Source organism: Halichoerus grypus, chromosome 9 (genome assembly GCF_964656455.1).
Source record: "Halichoerus grypus chromosome 9, mHalGry1.hap1.1, whole genome shotgun sequence".
NCBI classification, from domain to species: Eukaryota; Metazoa; Chordata; class Mammalia; order Carnivora; family Phocidae; genus Halichoerus; species Halichoerus grypus.
Genome location: NC_135720.1, coordinates 93,261,870 through 93,283,048, shown reverse-complemented (window position 1 = coordinate 93,283,048; position 21,179 = coordinate 93,261,870). Strand labels below are relative to the sequence as shown.

Genomic DNA, 21,179 nt, shown 5'->3' with positions numbered 1-21,179 from the left:
TGTCAAAGGAGGAATTGTGCACAAAAATAAAAAGCCTGAAACAAAAACTAACAAACACCCGGAAAGAAAACAGCCGACTTCGACAGTCTTTGGTCATGCTTCAAGGTAAACTTAGAGAAAATTGACAGTTTTAGATAAAAGGAAAAATATATGATGAGTGAAAATTATTGCAAATCAGCTCTCAAGAATGAAAAAGCAAATCAGTACTTAGAGAAAAAAAAATCAAAAGTCACATTTTAAGAAATCTGTGATTACCTAAACACAGAAGCACTCTTCTTGAAGCCTTTAGTTTATGGCTTAGAGAATTTTTTATTATTCCTACAAAATACCAAATGTTGTATTCATTTAATAACATTCAATGGATGTTTATTGAGCATTTAATAGGGGCTACTCACTGTGGTAGGTCCCAGAGAGAAAAGATTAGTAAGACAGAACAAATATGTTATCATGTTCATGATATGCTATCTCATTCCCCTCTGCTAAGGAAAGCGCTAGAAAATGAGACCTGTTATGATACATTATAGAACCACTGGAATTAAAGATCCTATATATTGAAGTGTAGTTTTGGAGTTGGGAAGAGTAGTCTGGGAAAAAAATCACATTCCACTGAAGACTAATAAAGAAGAAAGATCAGTTTATGAAAATTAAAAACCACTTGGTATAATGTCTTTTTTAGGATCCTATATTGTATTTAAGTGTTTATTTTTCAAAAATTATGTTTTCCATTTGCAGTTAAGCATCATGCACTATTTTGTGCTGCTGAATATTTGGCAAACATGTCTTGTGTTGGGAAGCATTCTGTTGTAAAACAGTAAATACACAGACCATTTTGAAAATAAATCCCTCTGGCTGCTGTGTACAAAATGAGTACAAATAACACAAGAAAGAAATCGGGGAAGGGCCACTGTCCAACAGTATTGCAGTCATCCAGACTAACATGATGACAGCCTAGCCCAGGGTAATGGCTATGGAAGTAAAGAGGACAGTTCCACATGATTGTGGAGGTAGAAATGATAGGAGACAGAGCATGGTGATGAGCTAGATTTCTATTTCGTGGTAATGACTCACATGCTTTCCTAAGAATATTTATCACATTGAAGACTTCATAGTTTTAAGTAGAAGCAGTTACAGCTAAAATATGTTTATTCCAACACCAAGCCATTATCTCTCTTTTTTTTTTTCAACTTTAAGTATTGAATTTTTGTAACCAATTTTTTTTTTCTGGTGAGGTTTTTGTGATTTCAAAGGACAGATCATTCTCATTTTCATATAATCTGTTCCAGGACTTAGAATAAGATGAAAATCTAGTTTATAAAGTTAGCATAAATTGCTGGTTAAACGTATTGATTTTTGAGTGACAGGTCTTGGTTTGAATCCCAGCTCTGCTTACTGCCTATACAGCTGGGGCCAAGTCACATTACTGGACCCCCAGCCCCAACTGCAATCTTTCCATCTACAAAATGGGGGCCAGGGGGCAACTTATCACGTCCTTGCTCCTGTGAAGATTAGAAGAGATCATTGGAAGAAATGCTTCACCCAAAGCACATGATAGGCGCTCAGTAATGATATTTATTATTGTTATTGTTTCTGCTTTTATCAACACCAGAACCTGACACATAAAACCCAAAAAGAAAATTATTACACCAATTTCTGTTATACATTTAGGTGAGAAAATTCTAAGTGTGAGTAGCAAATGAGTTTCAATGGTATATGAAAAGAATCACTATGACAAGCTTCTTCTCCCTCCCACACTCCCAATTGCCATTTCATTTTTTTCTCTCTGCCAACTTCTCACACCTCCTCCCATATCCTCACTCTCAGTTGATGACTTTGCTTCTGACTTCATTGAGAAATTGGAGGATATGAAAGAGACTATCATCTCCCCTGCACCAATGCTTTATTTTTTTGTATTTTTGTTTTTTAAGTAAGCTCTACGTCCAACTTGGGGTTTGAACTCACGACCTCAAGATCAAGAATCACATGCTCTACCAACTGAGCCAGCCAGATGCCCTAGCCCTGCACCCATGCTTTATGCTTCACTCTCTCCTGACATTCATGATGCCCTATCCTCTTGTCTAGCCAAAGGCAGTATCTCCACCTATGCATCAGGTGCCATCCTCTTTCATCTAAGGACATAGCTCCAGAGCTTCTCCTGGCTCTAACACAAGATAAAGTTTTCCTTCTCTAATGAATCATTTCCATTAGCATCGGACTTAGTATTATTTCTCGCATTTAAAAAACAAAACCAAACCCCTTTCAGGCTATTTGCTTCTCCACATTCCACCCTATTTCTCTCCTCCCCTTTATAGGAAAAACTCCCTAAATGACTTGAAGCTACACACTGTGTTCAATTTTTCCCCTCCTTTCTCTCTGGATCCACTTCAATTAGATCTGGATCCACTTCCTTATCATTCTATTGTAACTTCTTTTTTCTTGTTCACTAATAACCCCCATATATAAATTTACTGGTAACCAAGTACCACAAATTTCATAGCTTAAACAGCAGAAATGTGTTGTCTCCCATTTCTGAAGGCTAGGACTCCAAAATCAAGGTGTCAGCAGGATCACGCTCCCACTAAAGGCACCAAGGAAGCCCTCTATCCCAGCTTCTGGTTGTTCCTTGACTTGAGGCCATGTAACGCCTGTCTCCCTGTGGTGTTCTCCCTGTGTGCTTATCTCTCACCATGTCTAAATTTCCCCCTTCTTATAAGGACACCAATCATACTGGATCAGGGCCCACCTTAATGACTTCAGTTAAACTTATTACATCTCTAAAGACCCTACTTGCAAATAAATTCTCACTTTGAGGTACTAGGGGTTAGGACTCCAATTTATCTTTTTGAGGGGATACAATTCAACCCATAACATTCCATATTGCTAATCTCAAAAGCCTTTTTTTTTAGAGAGAGAGCACAAAGGGAGAGTAAGAGGGAGAAACAGAGAGCCCAATGTGGGGCTTGATCCCAGGACCCTGAGATCATGACCTGAGCCCAAGGCAGACACTTAACCAACTGAGCCACCCAGGTGCCCCTCAAAAGCCATTTCTCAATGATCATCAAATTGCCCTGTGACCAACATTTGAAACGTTTGGCTATCTCTCCTTCTCTGGAAGTTTCCTCATTTAGCTTCTCGGACATCACATTTACCAATTTTCCTCTTACACTGCTGATCTTTCTTTCTATCTAAATCCATATGGCTGATTTATTTTATTATCTTACTCTCTAAATATCTGCTGATGCCCCAAACTCAGTCCTTTAACTTCTTTCCTTTCTATGTACATTCACTCCACAGGTGATCATATCCAATTATATGATGTTAAAATCCATCAATAAGCTATGATTCTCCGGCCTGGACTTCTCCCTTTAACTCCAGACTCATTGTCCAACTGTATATGTGACATGACTGATAGGTATCTCAGACTAAATGCCCAAAACCACACTCCTGACCTTCTCCCTCAACCTGTTTTTCTCTTTCTTGCTCATCTTGGTTAATGCTAACTTCATTGTTCCAATTTCTCAAACGAAAAACCAATTTCTATATTTTTTTTACATTTTACACTCAGTCCATTGGCAAATCCTACTGGCTTTACCTTCAAAACATTTCTGGGATACAATCCTTTTTACCATCCCTACTACTGCCACTTTAGTCCAAGCCACCATTATCTCACATGTAGATTATCATGGTGGATTCCTAGCTGGTGTCACTATTTTTGCTCTTGCTTTTCTCTAGTCTATGCTCAGCACAGTTGCAAGAATACTTGTTAAACATAAGTCAGTTCAGGGGCGCCTGGGTGGCTCAGTCGTTAAGCGTCTGCCTTCGGCTCAGGTCATGATCCCAGGGTGCTGGGATCGAGCCCCGCATCAGGCTCCCTGCTCCGCGGGAAGCCTGCTTCTCCCTCTCCCACTCCCCCTGCTTGTGTTCCCTCTCTCGCTGTGTCTCTCTCTGTCAAATAAATAAATAAAATCTTTAAAAAAAAAAAAAAAAAACATAAGTCAGTTCATGTCACTTCTCTCTTCAAAACCCTTAAGTGCATTTCCACCTCACTCAGGGGAAAACGGAAGTCATTTTTTATGATCTGTAGTCCGTACACAATCTGGCTATTTCCTTTCTACTTACCTCTCTTGGCTTTATTTTCTACTACTCTCCCCTCCTTCTCTGTGATCCAGCCACACTGAGCCACTTGTGTTTTCTTTGAAGACATCAGACATGATCTTACTTCAGTATCTTTGTACTGGTCATTTCCTCAGGCTGGAATGTTCTTCCCCCAGATATCCACTTACTTACTTCAAATAAGTACACTCACTTCAAGACCTTACTCTAAATTGATCTTTTCCCTAAACTCCTTCCTCAATCTAAAATTTCAACCTCTCAGGGTGCCTGGGTGGCTCAGATGGTTGGGCGTTTGCCTTCAGGTCAGGTCATGATCTCCAGATCCTGGGATCAAGCCCCACGTCAGGCTCCCAGCTCAGCAGCAAGTCTGCTTCTCCCTCCACCTCTCCCCCTGCTTGTGCTCTCTCTGTTTCTCTCTCTCAAATGAATAAATAAAATCTTAAAAAAATAAAAATAAAATTTCAAACTCTCTGCAACATTTTTTATCCTCCCCTGCTTCATTTCCTCTTTGGCACTTACAACTCTCTATATAATCTATTATATATTTAATATTGTCTACCCCCTCCATACACACACACAAGTGTACCTCCAGAAACCAAGTTGTAGAGTTGGCTATTGGCTGGACTTCAGGCAACAGGAAAAGTCAGGAACTACCTACTGCTGCTGTGGTATTCTTGCATGCATTTACTCATTCAGTAATATATATAAAGTCCTACAATATATTAGGCACTGCTCTAAGTACCTAGGAAAATCCAGCAAATAAAACAAAGATCCTTGCTCTCATGGAGCCTACATTCTAGTGGGGCAAGACAGTCACAAACTACAATACATAATAATTGAGTAAATTATATAATATGTTAGCTGATAGTACTATGGAAAAAATAAGGACAGTAAAAGAGGATTGGGATTTGAAGGAGATCATAAAAACACGATCTTAAATACAATCCTAAATAACATGATCAAAGGAGACCTCCTTGTGAAGCTACAGTTGGGAAGTAGGAAGATAACAGAAAGTTGAAATTTTATGTATAATCCAAATAAGAAAGGGTCTGAGGGAAGACTGCAAAATGGTTATTTATCTTTTCCTCAGTAATGCTCTTAATAACTCTTTGAACTAAGAATCAGGGCTCTTTTTCAGTTTATAAAGCCTACTAACTGAGGAAAAATGGCAGAATATATATGCCATTTTAGACATTCAGAATGGCAAATGTGTGTCTGTTATACATGTATGTTTTAAGCATTTGAAACATGCCTTGTGGACCACAACTGACCAACACCATAAGATATAAAAGGGAAAAAGGGGATATATCTATTTTATAGAAGGTATTAAGTTGTTATTTTTAGAGAATGAATATATACCTAGGAAAAAGAAAGCATCAACTAAAAACTCAACTCTTGTAACAAATGAGATTGCAGTAAAGAATCAAAAATCAGTTAAGTTTTGCCCAGGTTTCTTTAAGTATGACATAAAGCTTAAGTGAAATATGTGTGACTCTCCCTTCTTTCTTGAAATCCTGCTAAAAATAAACTTAAAATGCATAAAAGCACAAGGTCAGGAAAACTAGAAAGAAGACTACAGCAGATAAAAGATGCCAATAAAATTTTGGAAGTGAAAAACAGATGGATGAGTAGTAACTGACTAACTCTGTAGGAATCTGAAAGCTCAGTGTCTGGGATGGGGGTGAGGAGTGGATAGAGGTAGAGAAATTAAAAAGAAAGAAGCCAAATCACACCACAGAACTATAAATGGTTTAGGATTTGTACCTGTGAAAGGGATTATGATAGTGTTGGTAGTGTGAAACTAGAGTCATTGAAAGACCTACATAAAGACCTTTTGGGACCACAAAGTCACAAATTCTTCCTATGTAGCCTGCAGCTACCACCCTTCACCACAGTAGAAGATAGAGGTTTTCTCTCAGAAGAGGTTGGACCAAAGCTATGAATTCAGGGACACCGAGGCAAGCTGAGGGATGGTGATTATTTAAGGAAATCCTCTAACATGGAACACAGATCAAAATGAACAAAGAGAAAAATAAGATCAAAGGAAACAGAGACAATTCAGGGAACAGAAGAAATCTGCACAAAACAAGAACAGGATTGTTTAAGAGAGGAATATCCAAAGAACAAAGGGGAGAAACCTAGAAATTCAATAAAATGTCTGGAAGTTAACGTTAAGAAAATCTCATAGATTTCAGAGTAAGAAGACCAAGAAAAGGAAAATAGAAAAGATTAAGAAAAATAATTAGTCCCAGAGGTTGAATGTCCAAAGACAAGAGGTCCTAAAAGATACAAGAGAGAAGAGGGAGAAGTTATTTAAAAAATTAATACTATAAATTTCTAGACCTGAAGGACACAAATTTTTACATTAAAAGATAACAGCAAAAGCAAAAAGACTTGTCCAAGTCATAACATTGTGAAATTTCAGAACAGCAGAAGTAAAGGGAAGATCCAAAAGCTTTCAGAGAGAATAAGCATGCCCCCTGCTACGGATTCGGAATCAGAATGGCATTGGATTTTTCACCAGCAACACTGGAAATTCCAAGATAATTAAGCAATGCCTTCCAAATTCTGAAGGGAATGTAAATCTAGACTTCTATACCCGAGTGAAATTATCAACCAAATGTGACGACTGGTAATACTCTCATACAACGTCTCATTAATGTACTTCCTATGATTTCTTTTTCAAAGGTTAATGGAGGAAAAACTCCTCCCAAATGAGAGAGTAAATCTAGAAAAATAAAAACATGACATCCAGAGAACAGGTGGTCCAATTCAGGAGAGAGATAAGGAGGAGTCATCGAATGATAGTGAAGGGAAGCTCCAGGATGAAAAGTATACAGTAGCCTAGAAGCAGCTAGCCCAGATTGTGGAGGAGTAGGGAAGGCTCCAGGGGAGACAGCTCCGAGAAAAATATGAAACTGACAGATGACATGATATATCCAAATATTCTGAAAAGAGATTTTACACCTCTGATAGAAAGTTTAGAGATGTATAGAAATTTAGAGTGAAACAGTGTAAAAAATAATAATAATAAGGTAATTATTAACTCTAGGGGGGAAAATCATGTTTTAAAGAAAAGGAATTGTGAATAATATTTACATCACTATAGTAATGTAAGCTTAATATTTATTTAACAATTGTGTTACCACTATTCTGGGATGATGAGAAGAGTGTGTGTATGTTTGCATGTGAGTAGCAGGTATGTGTATTTCTGTGTGGCTGGGAGAGGAGTTGAAAGAGAACAATATTGTCATATTACATAGTTGAAAATCATTAAGTAGGGGTGCCTAGCTTGCTCAGTCATAGAGCATGTGACTCCTGATCTCAGAGTGGTGAGTTCAAGCCCCACGTTGCATGCAGAGCATACTTAAAAAAAAATAGAAAAAAGAAAATCAGTAAATAATTATATGGATCTGAAAAATCAATAAATAGTTGTATATGCATATTATTATTTAAGACTATGAAAGTAAGTACCAGAAGAAACAGGTAAATTAATTGGAATTGGTGATCTCTAAGAGTGGTAATCAAGAGTGGTGAGTGATAGGGCAGAAAACTACTGTTATTCATTATAAGCCTTATTTTATTTCAAAACTGATAAATGAATATTATATAATAGGTGCCCCAAATCTAGCAGCTACTATTTTTTTAAATCAGTAATTTCCTTATAGATCAGAAATTTCCAGTTATTTTCTTAGAAAAAAAAAACAGAATTTAGTCACATTAATTACAAACAACTATAAAATACCGACTAATAACCCTAACAAGAAATGTATGTGATCCATGATGAAAAATAAAAAACTCAGTGGAGAAAGATGCCAATTCATCCCCAAATAACTAATACTTTGAGTGGAATTCCAATAAAAATACTAATGATAACCACAGCTGGTTATCATATATATATTTAAATGCATGAGTTTAGGGGTGCCTGGGTGGCTCAGTCGTTAAGCGTCTGCCTTCGGCTCAGGTCATGATCCCAGGGTCCTGGGATGGAGCCCCGCATCGGGCTCCCTGCTCCGCGGGAAGCCTGCTTCTCCCTCTCCCACTCCCCCTGCTTGTGTTTCCTCTCTCACTGTGTCTCTCTCTGTCAAATAAATAAAATCTTTAAAAAAAAAATAAAAATAAAAATAAATGCATGAGTTCATAATTGTATTCAAAAAAGAAAAAACTTAATGGTCATCTGAAAACTGGCGAATACAGATTAAAAAACAAGTATTTATCCTGTCATTATTATAGGAAATAAACCTAAGTGTAACCAAATAGTTGATGGGAGGAAGTTTCCCTTTGTACAAGAATTCTAGCTAATAAACGAAGAAGAAAAGTATTAGAATATCACCATTTTGCAACTCCTTATGATGTAATGAATCTAAGTGGTGATCATCAGTAATGACTAATATCACAAAAAAAGCTAACCAGCATTCAATGCTACCTGATAGAATTTTAAAACACTATCTAAATCTAATCAAGACTTTAGATCTGATGACCAGTTTAGGGCAAATTTAGGGAACAGAATAATATGTTAAACAGTACGTCATGGATACAATCAGCAAAATCCCACTGTGGGAAACCCTGTAAAACAAATAACCCAGTTTCTTCAATTAATAAATTCCAAGGAAAAAACTAAGAGAGAGAGAAAAAACCTATAGTTTTTAAAAGAGACAGCAACTAGTTTTTTGTTTTTGTTTTTAAGATTTTTTACTTATTTGACAGAGAGAGAGACAGCAAGAGAGGGAACACAAGCAGGGGGAGTGGCAGAGGGAGAAGCAGGCTTCCCGCTGAGCAGGGAGCCCGAGGTGGGGGTCGATCCCAGGACCCTGGGATCATGACCTGAGCCGAAGGCAGACGCCCAACGACTGAGCCACCCAGGCGCCCTGAGAGAAGCAACTATTTGTAACGTGTGGACCTTATTTGGATCCTGATTAAATAAAGTAAAAACAACAACAATGAGAAAATCAGAGAAATTTGGACATTTACTAGGTTTTCTAATGATAATGAAGAATTACTGATAAGGCTTTCTGGCTGTCACAATATTGTTATGTTTATATTTTTTAAATTTCTTACCTTTAGAGATACATATAGAAATATTTACAGATAAAATGAGATGCTGCCTGTGATTTGCTTGAAGTATTCTTGTGGTTGGGGAGAAAACGGACAGGGGTATCAGTGGAACAAGACTGGCTGTGAGTTGAAACTGGGGGATGGATAGATGGGAGCTTACAATTTTTGTGTTTAAAATTATCTATTAGAAGTTAAAAAAAATATATCCAGGCAGAAAAAATCTCACTTGTAAAAAGATATTTGAACTATACAAAATATATGACTGAGTATTTTACTGATCTGAATGGTGAATGACTTTCTAAGCATAAAATAGATGAATAATAAGCTAAAGAAAAGACTGCTACTTTAAAATAAAAACTAAAAATGTGTGTATGCTTTCAAAATATTGTGAAATTAAAAGATAAAAACTCGGAGCACCTGGGTGGCTCGGTCTTTAAGCGTCTGCCTTCGGCTCGGGTCATGGTCCCAGGGTCCTGAGTTCGAGCCCCGCGGCGGGCTCCCCGCTCAGCGGGAAGCCTGCTTCTCCCTCTCCCACTCCCCCTGCTTGTGTTCCTTCTCTCGCTGTGTCTTTGTGAAATAAACAAATAAAATCTTTTAAAAAAAGAAAAAAAAAACTCTAAGAAAAATACTTGCAACTTATGGCAAATAAAAGTTTTAAAATAATATGTAAGGGAGTAAATAACAATATTTAACACATTGTGCTTATAATACACTAGGCACACTTTACAAAAACTATCCAAGTTATTAAAAATAGAAAAAATACTAGAGGCACCTGGCTGGCAGTTGGTAGAGCATACAACTCTTGATCTTGGGGTCATGAGTCCAAGCCCCACATTGGGTATAGAGATTACTTTAAAAAATAAACTGTTAATATTCTGTGGTCTAACAGATAATTCATAGAAGCTCTAATAGTCAATAAATAAGTATATATTTAACTTCACAAGAATAAAATAATTGCAATTTAAATTTTACTAAGATGTCAACCTATCAAAGTAGTGAAGATTATTATTAATGACTAACACCTGTTGATAGTGTAGAGAAAAGGCTGACTTCTTACATTGCTGGTGGCCATGTAAGTTGGAAGAATCTTTCTGGAGAGCAATTCAGCAGTATTAGTTGAGGTCAGAAAACATTTATACCTTTGACCCTGTTATTATGCTTTCAGGAATTTGGAGCACTGTGATCAGAGATACATACGAAGATGTATGTGCTAGACAGTTCATACGAGTTTTGTTTGTAATAAAGAAAAATTGGAAGCAGGGTGCCTGGGTGGCGCAGTAAGTTAAATGACCCACTCTTGGTTTCGGCTCAGGTTATGATCTCAGGATCTGTGGATGGAGCCCTAAGTCATCTCTGTGCTCAGCATGGAGTTTGCTTAAAATTCTCTCTCTTCTCCCTCTGCCCCTCCCTGCTCTGCTCTCTCTCCCTCTCTCTCAAACAAATAAATAAAAAAGAAAAATTGGAAGCAACCTAAATTTGAAAAAAAGAGAACATTTAAATAAATTATAAAACATCAATACCTTAGAATATTAGGGAACCATTAAAGTCATGTTTTCAACTGGAAAATAACCCATCAACAGGTGAATGAAACTTTAATTGTGGAGTATCCATATAATGAAATATTAGTCAGCAACAAAAAAGAATGAATAACAGATACATATGACAACATGAATGAATCTGAAAGCATTATCCATAGCAAAAAAAAAAGTCAGACCAAAAAAACCCAGAATATACCATTTGAACCCATTTATATGTAATTCTAGAACAAGCAAAACTTTTCTCTGGCTAAAGAGGTCACATCAGTGGTTGCCTCTAAAGTGAGTCCAGGGATTGACTTGGAAGGGGCATGAGGCAACTTTCTGGGAGGATGGAGATGTTCTATATCTTGTTGGGTGTGCATTAGCTGGGTATATCATTTTGTCAAACTCAACTCCCTTTAGCTACTGATTTTCAGCTCTCACGTCAAATATTAGTCCAAAGATTATAGCTTAGTAATATGCTTAAGAAAAACATTTCAGCTTGTTACTTCTCCAGCAGCCAGTACCCTTAACCATAGAGTGAGGAGTTGAATCAGAGAGGGTTCAAAGTGTCTTCGAACTCCAACAAAATGTTATTTGTCCTTAGGAAACAAACTAGATATAACTGTAAATAGAGAAGACCATTTTATATGGAGGCATGAACCTTTGAATGTGTAAGTTTCCATTAAAAAAGGAACAAAGCGGGCACCTGGGTGGCTCAGTCAGTTAAGCATCTGTCTTTGACTCAGATCCTGGGATCCCTGCTCAGCAGGGAGTCTGCTTCTCCCTCTCCCTCTGCCCCTCTCCCTCCTTCATGCGCTCTCTCTCTCTGTGTCAAATAAATAAATAAGATCTTAAATAAAAAGAAGAGGAACAAAGAGAACATTCAGCTGATTACCAAAATTCATCCTTAATATGTGAAAACATAGTTTTGAATCATGGCAATGAATTTTTATTAATTTATGAAATTTGACTCCATGGAAAACCACACACAAAGGTCACTGAAAATTTACTTTAATAAATTTAAATGGAAATGGTTTGTTTTAATGGTCATTTAAACCGGCCTGATAGGAGCATCTGGAAGGTGATTGATGATAGAATCAACAATGTCTCCTAATGAGATTAAAAACCTTCAAATAATACTATTAGCAATTAGAAAAAAGAATCAACTCTTTAAACCATTCATTTTAGTTATGAAGTAATACATATACATTTAAATGCAACAACCAAATGCTTTTTAATTGATTTATTATTAAGCCATTATTAAATTAAATAATAAAAAGTAAATATATCCCAACCACTCTTCTTACCATGTTTATTTTCCAAAAGTAGTAAATGTTAATAATTTGCTCCACTCTATATATGCAATATGATATGTATATATACACAATAAAAAATAGGAATACATGCCCCTGTTATTAAAAATATTTGTAAAGTGTTACTTTTTCTTGCCATTTTAGTGTTACCACAAGCAGTCACCCAGTTTGAAGAATTGGTTGGTATGGCAGAGGCCCTGCTTAAGGGTGGAGGAAACATGTCCACATCTGCATCCACCCTCTGGAGAGCAACAAACAACTCCTCACCAGATTCTTTTGCCTCTACGTGCAGTAATTCTAACTCTAATTCCAGTTCACCGATTTCCTTGAAAGCTGAAGAAGAGCATCATACTGATGAGAAACAGGTCAGTTGGAATGCCTGCCCTATCTTTCTCTGGGATACAGTAAATACAAAAATTAAAATAAGACTACAAAATGATGGGGCACCTGGCTGGCTCAGTCGGTGGAACATGCGACTTTGATCTAAGGGTTGTGAGTTCAAGCCCCACACTGGGTGTAGAGATTACTTAAAAATAAAATTTTTTTAAAAAAGACTACAAAATGATCCTTGTTTTATCAGGTAACTTTAGGTAAATTTTGGTCATGACCATAACATTGCAATTACATAAAACAATTTTTTAACAATAAATCAAACAAATGTTTGTTTCACAAATATCCAGTTGAGAAAACTAAAGTCAAATTGTGGTCAATGATGAAATTATTAAACTAGAAAATTCTTAAATCAATGATGAATAACTATGCACTGAGGGTTACAAAATTATATCATTGAGTGAAGGTAAATTTAAGCTTCTGCATACTGGAAGAATATAATCTTTTCTTACTTCCCCAATTTCTCTTCAAGAAACAGAAGCTGAAAAGACAAGAGTTTCATTAGAATTGGGTATCAGTTTTGGAAAATATGCCTTCCAGAGCAATAATTAAGTACTAACAATCTAACATTTAGAATATTTGAATCTTGGTATATCAGTTTCTTTTTGCTATGTCACAGATGACCACAAATTTAGTGATTTGTAATAACACAAATGTATTATCTCGGAGTTCTGTAGGTCAGAAGTGTGGTAAAATCAAGGAGTCAGCAGGTGCATTCCTTTCTGGAGGCTCTATGGAAAAATCTGTTTCCTGCTTCTTTAGGTTATTGTAGAATTCAGTTTCTTGTGGTTGTAGAACTGAGTTCATTTTCTTGCTGGCTGTAGAGGCAACCCACGTCTAGAGGCAACTTCTGGAGGCAGCCACATTCTTTGATTTATGGCCCATTCCACCACCTTCAAAGCCAGCCACGGAGGCAAAAGCCCTCTCATTCTTCCAATCTGTCCTCCTTCTTCTGCCTCTTTTTTCTGGCCCACTCTTCTGCCTCCCTCTTCTGCATTTAGGGGTTCCTATGATAAAATTGGGCCCACCTGAATAATCCAGGATAATCTCCCCATCTCAAGGTACTTAACTTTGATCACATCCCTATAAGGTCACATATCCACAGGTTCCAGGGATATGGATATCTTCAGTGGGCCATTATTCTGCCTACCGCACTTAGTAGGAGGTGTTGAGGATGGGACTCATCCTTAAACCATCCAATCCAGATCACATGACAAGAGCTTGTATATACTCTGGAACAAATACCTCATAAATATTAGGAATTATATCAAAGATAACATTTAACTCTAACCCCTGAAATGTAAAATATGTATTAAAAATAAAATACATCCCCTTAAAGAATGTTGATTTTGTTTTGTTTTTTTTGTTGTTGTTGTTCTTATTGTTTTTAAAGATTTTATTTATTTATTCGACAGAGAGAGAGAGACACAGCGAGAGAGGGAACACAAGCAGGGGGAGTGGGAGAGGGAGAAGCAGGCTCCCTGCCGAGCAGAGAGCCCGATGTGGGGCTCGATTCCAGGACCCTGGGATCATGACCTGAGCCGAAGGCAGCCGACTAACGCCTGAGCCACCCAGGCGCCCCAAGAATGTTGATTTTGTTTTCTGTTGTGTCTTAACTCAATTGGTAAAATATTTCTCCAGATACTACTTTCCTTTTCTTTTTCCAGTTTCAATTATTATTTTGTATTTTTTTAGTTCAAGATTGAAAAATGGCAGATTGCCCGTTGTAACAAGAGCAAGCCTCAGAAGTTTATTAATGATTTAATGCAAGTACTCTACACAAATGAGTACATGGCCACACACAGCCTGACGGGGGCGAAGTCCTCTACTTCGAGGGACAAAGCCGTAAAACCAGCTATGAATCAGAATGAAGTTCAAGAAATCATAGGTATAATATGATTGTATTACATTGTCACATGAATTTGAAATTATTTTACCATTCAAGGTTAAGTTATTCTTTCATGGTCTTTTTGTTGTTTAAGTTATTTTTCTGTAAAAGAAAAATCTCAAGAGAGCCTAAACCTCTTATTAAATATGGTAAATTTTATAGAAAAAAATTTACATTAAAGCAGTTACTAAAATAAAACTAAATTTTATTTCACTGAAATGTTGGAATTCATAAAATTCATAACTTCAGAAAAATGCATTTCAAAATCCTTTCAAACAAAATTTCAGTAACAGTTTATATCTTATTTTCTCTTTCTTATCTTGGTTCTAGATCCCTTATCTTTTAATCTAGAAAAATAGGGGCTAATTTCCTACTTATGGAGTTTTTTTAATTTTTATTTTATTTTATTTAAATTCAATTAATTAACATATAGTATATTATTAGTTTCAGAGGTAGAGTTCAGTGATTCATCATTTGTGTGTAACACCCAGTTCTCATTACATCACATGCCCTCCTTAATCCTACTTACGGTGTTTAAGTTAATGAATCTCCTCAACTATAATAATCTAGATATCAAATAATTTTTTGCAAACATCAAAAAATTTAGGGAATCACTGAATCTGAGCTCTCTGTATTTTAATATGCCATTTCTCATGGATGTTAGGGCTCCTTTTGCAAAATGGAGACAAAATTACATTGTGGATTGCTTAATGTTTTATCTCAGTTCATACCTTAAGATGCAAAGACCTCAAAAAGGGTTTTTGTGTGTTATTGTTGTTTTTTACAGGAGTCACAAAACAGTTATTTCCCAACACAGATGATGTTTCAATTAGGAGAATGATAGGGCAAAAGCTAAACAACTGTACCAAGAAGCCAAATTTAAGCAAAAATCTGAACTCTCAGGACATTAAGTAGATCCTTTCGGTAAGTCCTCTCAATCCTCACAATCCTTTCCGTGTGGCAAGAGGATGTAATACTTTTATCTGTGGAATAGCATTTTGTGAACATTCTATTAGAGAATGCCAGTGGCCCAAGAAATGCTAATAGATATTCGTGGGGGTGGAGGTGAGGATGGGGAAGAGGATTTAAATTTGGGAATGCTAAATTCAAATAGAGATTTTCCTTTTCCAGAACCTCTCAGAGTATTTTATACTCTTTCATATGCCCAAGTGCACCAGAAATCTCTAAGAAGGTTATAGAGTATGTAATGTTTTTCGAATGTGTTTTACTGAGGAACTTTTTTTTTTCTTCACAGAATGTATGTTAACTTGTGGGTGGGAGTAGAAAGGAGCCAAAGCAGGCGCACTTGATAATTTAGGAAGTGTTTCTCTAGAACAGGGGAGATACAGATCCTAGGGAAATCTCTGAGGTACATCAATGGGACTGAACTTATAATTCTAAACAGTCATTTGTTTTTGGCACCAACCGCTGGCTGGAAATACCAACCACTGGCGGGGTCCCCTCCGCCATTCTCCCTCCTGCTTCTCACTGTCTTTACATCTTTAAATCAGTTGTTATAGTTTGAATTGGTTTGAAAAGGATTTTTACCAAGATGTTTCTATTATACAAAGAAAAATAATTGCTTCTAGTGAGTTTTGAAGGAAATACACTTTATAGTCAGGCCCTGCCCTTTAAGTGGAATTTTATGCTTGCTTTAGCAACCCAATGTGCTGGCTGGTTCACTTGTGCTCATGCTTCCTCTCCATTATTTTGATGGAAAATATGTGAAAAAATGTATTATTGTGTTTTTAATATTTTTTGATTAATAGAGGTATATGGTAAATACATGAGGACAGGTTTTTCTTCCATTTTGTTTACTTTTATCTTTGACTTTCAATTTACTTGTTCTCTGCCTAACTCTAGCCACCTTTGAGACCATCTTATTTGTCTTTATGTTCTGACAGTGCTTTAAGTAGGATTGGAGCTGTGGGTAATGCAGTAATTCCCTCCACCCACCCTCTACCCATTGCTGACTACCACCCCCAGCACCCTTAAGGGTGGCTTACAATTTTGCTATATAACTAAGCCTAGCTCTGATGAGGGTCAACAATAGTAAAACAAACAAAAAAACTGTTTATAGCAACTGCAGGGTGGGGGGTCTTTCCCTTGGCTCATCCATACTGGTAGACCAACTTGCATATTTATAAAAGATATGATATTTGTGTCCTTTTTCTCCCCAAGTGATTAAAAAGTTCAGTAGATTGTGAATCTCACAACTTCCCAGTTAGGAGATAATTGCTTAAATGAGCCGTTAGAACCGCTCATTTTTTTTATTTTTTTATTTTTTTAAAGATTTTATTTATTTATTTGACAGAGACAACAGTGAGAGAAGGAACACAAGCAGGGGGAGTGGGAGAGGGAGAAGCAGGCTTCCCGCTGATCAGAGAGCCGGATGCAGGGCTCGATCCCAGGACTCTGGGATCATGACCTGAGCCAAAGGCAGACGCTTAACGACTGAGCCACCCAGGCACCCCTAGAACCGCTCATTTTGATACGAAGCTGCCCAGTCATCCAGATGTATAATAGCCAAGTTCCCTTGCTAAATGCCATGTAACCAGAGCTCCAAGGGTCTGCTATATAGGGCTACCCTTTGGAGCACTTTATTGTATTTCAGAGCTCTGCAAAGTATTTTAATATCCCACCTTCTGCCTTTTTAATACCTCAGAATGCCAAGGGTAAGCACAAAACTCATCTCTATTAGTCAGTAGAGCGTTGAAGACATTAAAGTTAAGAGTTTTATATGGGTTTTGCTTATACTTGCAACCCAGTAGTAGTGTTATTAATCACCTGACTACGGCATTAATTCAAATAGAAAAAAGGAACAAATCTTTTGCTAAGAACACAATATATTCTGGTGCTTTCTGGGCCTGAGCCTCGCTTTGTTGACAAGTTGCTTTGAATAGAAATGTGCATAGAATCAGAAGTGGAGATTAACACTAGAATGGAAAAATTTTCTTAATTGGCAAGTATCTTCATTTGAAGTATAGCTAAATCCAAATTATTTCAAAAGGACTGAGAAAATATGCTGGGAAAGACAGGGTCACATCCAACCTAATTTAGCCACGCTTCATGAATTAGTCAGATATAGCACCATCTAGTGGAATGCTGCTGTTTTTCTCTTTTTGGTCATCTAACAGAAGCCTGAAGATGACTACACATACTCAGGCAAATCATACTCCCTCCTTGCTCCACCCCAAAAAGTATTCTTTGGAAAAATAACTTTCTTTGCATGACAATTAGCAAGGTATTATGCACTGCAAAATCATGTAGACTTTGACAAATTCCCATGCATGCCTGCACGAAGCCTAGCAACCCCCACCTTGTGGACCCTGTGGTAGACTGCGCCTTCCACCCAGTGCTGAGCGCGAGGTTGCCGCTGGTGGCTTGGATTTGTAACAACAATCATTTCCCGGCTAAGATTCGTTTCTGAGAGGATAAGCGCTAAATTCCATCCTCCCCCCCTCCCCTTGTATCTATTCTCTCTCATTCCTGTGACTCTCCTCAAGTTGCCTGCAGCTCACTGCCAAGAGCTTCATGTTGTCAATCTTTTTGGCTTTTCTCCATTGTTTGCTTCTTTCTTATAGAAACTAAAGAAAACTTTATTTATAAGAATTATAGAATATTAAAATATCACCTCTGTAACATCCCACTAAATGGTCAAACAGCTTTCTCCTGAAGTTTCCAAAGCTGCCTCAGCCAGTTTAGTCTCTACAGTAATATTACATATACATATATTATAACTTAAAGATGACCTAGTAGAGCAGTGCTCAAATAGGATGGGAGGAACTTTTGTCCCTTGCCTCTCGACTAGGGGATATTTGAAAATGTCTGGAGAGATATATGGTTGTCACAACTGGGTAAACTACTGGCATCTAGTGGACAGAGCCACAGATGTTGCTAAACATCCTACAGGGCTCAGGATAGTCCCCCCTACAACAAAGTATTACCTAACCCAAAATTAAGAAATCCTGGTCTAAAATTATTTCCTTACTTTGGAGATAATGAGACTAAAACCTAAAGTGGTTAAATGAATTGCCAAGATTTTATGATTAGTAACTATTAGAGAGTCAACGCTAACATATGGTTCTTTGTATTTTTTTGAAGAACTTTTTTATTAGTTTTTTAATTTGAGACAAAATGTTACATTAGTTTCAGGTGTACAATATAGTGATTCAACAAGTTTATATATTATGCTATGCTCACCCTAAGTGTAGCTACCATCTGTTACCATACAACCCTATTATAATACCATTGACTGTATTCCTTTTGTTGTGCCTTTTATTTCCATGACTTATTCATTCCATAACTGGAAGCCTGTATCTCCCAAGCCCTTTTACCCATTTTGCCCATCCCTCACCCTAACCTTTCTGGCAACCATCAGTTTGTTCTCTGTATTTACAGGTATGATTCTGCTTTTGTTTATTCCTTTGTTTTTGTTTTTTAGATTCCATATATGAGAGAAATCATATGGTATTTGTCTTTCTCAGCCTGACTTATTTCACTTAGTATAATATTCTCTAGGTCCATCCATGTTGCCACAAATGGCATAATCTTGTCCTTTTACGGCTGAGAAATATTCCAAAATGTCTGTGTGTGTGTGTGTGTGTGTACACACTACATCTTCCTTATCCATTCGTCTATTGATGGACTCTTAGGGTGCTTCCATATCTTGGCTATTGCAAATAATGCCTTAATAAACATAGGGGTGCGTATATCTTTTCAAATTACTGTTTTTGTTTTCTTCAGGTAAATACCCAGTAGTGGGATTGTTGGATCATATGGTATTTCTATTTTTTATTTTTTTGAGGAAACTCCATACTGTGGAGTGTATGTAAGACTGAGGTCCTTTGAGTAAGGAGGAATTCTTTTTTTTTTTTTTTTTTTAAAAAAAAAAAGTGGCTGTACCAATTTACCTTCCCACCAATAGTGTATGAGGGTTCCCTTTTCTCTAATCCTTGTCAACACTTGTTTGTCCTGTGTTTTTGATTTTAGCCATTCTGACAGGTGTCAGGTGATGTCTCACTGTGGCTTTGATTTGCATTTCCCTGATGATTAATGATGTTGAGCATCTGTTCATGTGTCTGTTAGCTATCAGTATGTCCTCTTTGGAAAAATGTCTATGCAGGTCTTCTGCCAATTTTTTGAATTGGATTGTTTGGGGGGGTTTTGGTGTTGAGTTGTGTAAGTTCTTTAAATATTTTGGATATTAACCCTTTATCAGATAGGTCATTTGCAAATATCTTCTCTTATTCAGTAGGTTGCCTTTTTGTTTTGCTGATGGTTTCCTTCACTGTGCCAAAGCTTTTTATTTTGATGTAGTCCCAGAGTCCTTTGTATTTCTTATTGCACTAGTCATGGTTCTCCAGAGAAACAGAACCAATAGGATGTTTATAAAGAGACATTGAAGGAATTGGCACATAGAGCTGTAAGGACTGGTGAGTCCAAAATTTGCAAGACAGGCTAGCAGGCTGCAGCCCCAGGGAAGAGTTGATGCTGCAGTCTTGAGTTCAAAGGTGGTGTGAAGGCAGAATTCCTCCTTACTCAGGGCGCCTGGGTGGCTCAGTTGGTTGGGCGACTGCCTTCGGCTCAGGTCATGATCCCAGGGTCCTGGGATCGAGTCCCGCATCGGGCTCCCTGCTCAGCGGGGAGCCTGCTTCTCCCTCTGACCCTATCCCCTCTCATGCTGTTTCTCTCTCTCTCTCTCTCAAATAAATTAAAAAAAAAAAAAAAAAAAAAAATCTTTAAAAAAAAAAAAAAAAAAAGAATTCCTCCTTACTCAAAGGACCTCAGTCTTTCTCTTAAGGCCTTCAACTGCTTGGGTGAGACCCACCCATATCATAGAGGGTTATATGCTTTACTGAAAATCTACTGCTTAAATGTTAATCTCACCTAAAAAAGACCTTCACAGCAACATCTAGACAACTTGGTATCATAGCCTAGCCAAGGTGACATACAAAATTATATGTTTTAGGGTCAGAAAGTCTGGTTTTAAAGCCTGCTCTACATCTTGATAAATGTGTGGCCTTCAGAAAGTCACCTGACCTCTCTGAATTTTAATTTAAACAGGGATAATAATACTATCTACCGTAGGGATGGATCCAGGATTTGTAGAACCTAAGGCTTAATAGTGTTTGGAGAACTCACCTTAAGAAAAGAAACACAAAATTATGAATACACAATCAGTTACAACTCTGTGTAGGCTCCATGTCTAACGGGGGGCTTGAGATCAAGAGTCATGTGCTCTACCAACTGAACCAGCTAGATGCCCCAAAATGATATAATGTTTAAAAGTTAACAAATTTCTCAAATATCACCTAATGTAGGGGGAATTACATAATATTTTTACTAACAGCTCTATAATACTTTTATCTTACTTTTTGGGGGTTGCATACATGTTGATTGACTTTTCATTTGACAACTTTGCAATAGAAAAAAAATAATTTGGACTGTCCTCTAGCATAGTGGATGAAAAGTTGCTTTTATTTTACACTTTACAGAGTTTTCTTTCTATTTCTTAACTCTTCAGTAGCAATGTAAGTTTTAGGATTGTTGTCAAATTTGGGGAAACCTCTATTAAGTTGCTCTGATATCTGAGCTATAAGATTTCAGGGCATTTCAAATTTTCTATGGAGTGAGTCCTCTTAAATATTCTTTGAATTGACCATATTCATATTTTTGCTAGAAGGCACTGCAAACTGGAATGGCCACCATTAATATAACTATACGTAGAAGAGATAGCAAAGCACAAAAATAAATATATCCCTTAACAAAATCTCAGAAATGCCCACTGCCACCCCCTGGTTATAATCAGAGGAGAAAATATGACTAAGGGACAATTGAAAGGGAAAGACAGTCGTCTTAACTGATTATGGTTGAAATATCTAACTTTTGCAAATTTAACAA

General features: G+C 37.1%; 1 protein-coding gene across 2 annotated transcripts in view; it reads left to right on the top strand.

The window, feature by feature from the left end:
- The window catches only part of BEND6 (BEN domain containing 6), a 55,264-nt gene that overhangs the window by 32,826 nt on the left and 1,259 nt on the right, over window positions 1-21,179 (top strand). Inside the window, exons 1-4 of one of the 2 annotated variants that reach the window (XM_036117879.2) lie at window positions 7-105; window positions 12,143-12,363; window positions 14,084-14,276; window positions 15,064-15,200. In XM_036117879.2, coding sequence (XP_035973772.2) covers window positions 96-105; window positions 12,143-12,363; window positions 14,084-14,276; window positions 15,064-15,191 — 552 coding nt within the window. In that variant the 5' untranslated portion in view covers window positions 7-95 and the 3' untranslated portion in view covers window positions 15,192-15,200. Of the gene's footprint in view, window positions 1-6; window positions 106-12,142; window positions 12,364-14,083; window positions 14,277-15,063; window positions 15,201-21,179 lie in introns of those variants that run through there. The other variant, XM_078055191.1, reaches the window with a different exon arrangement.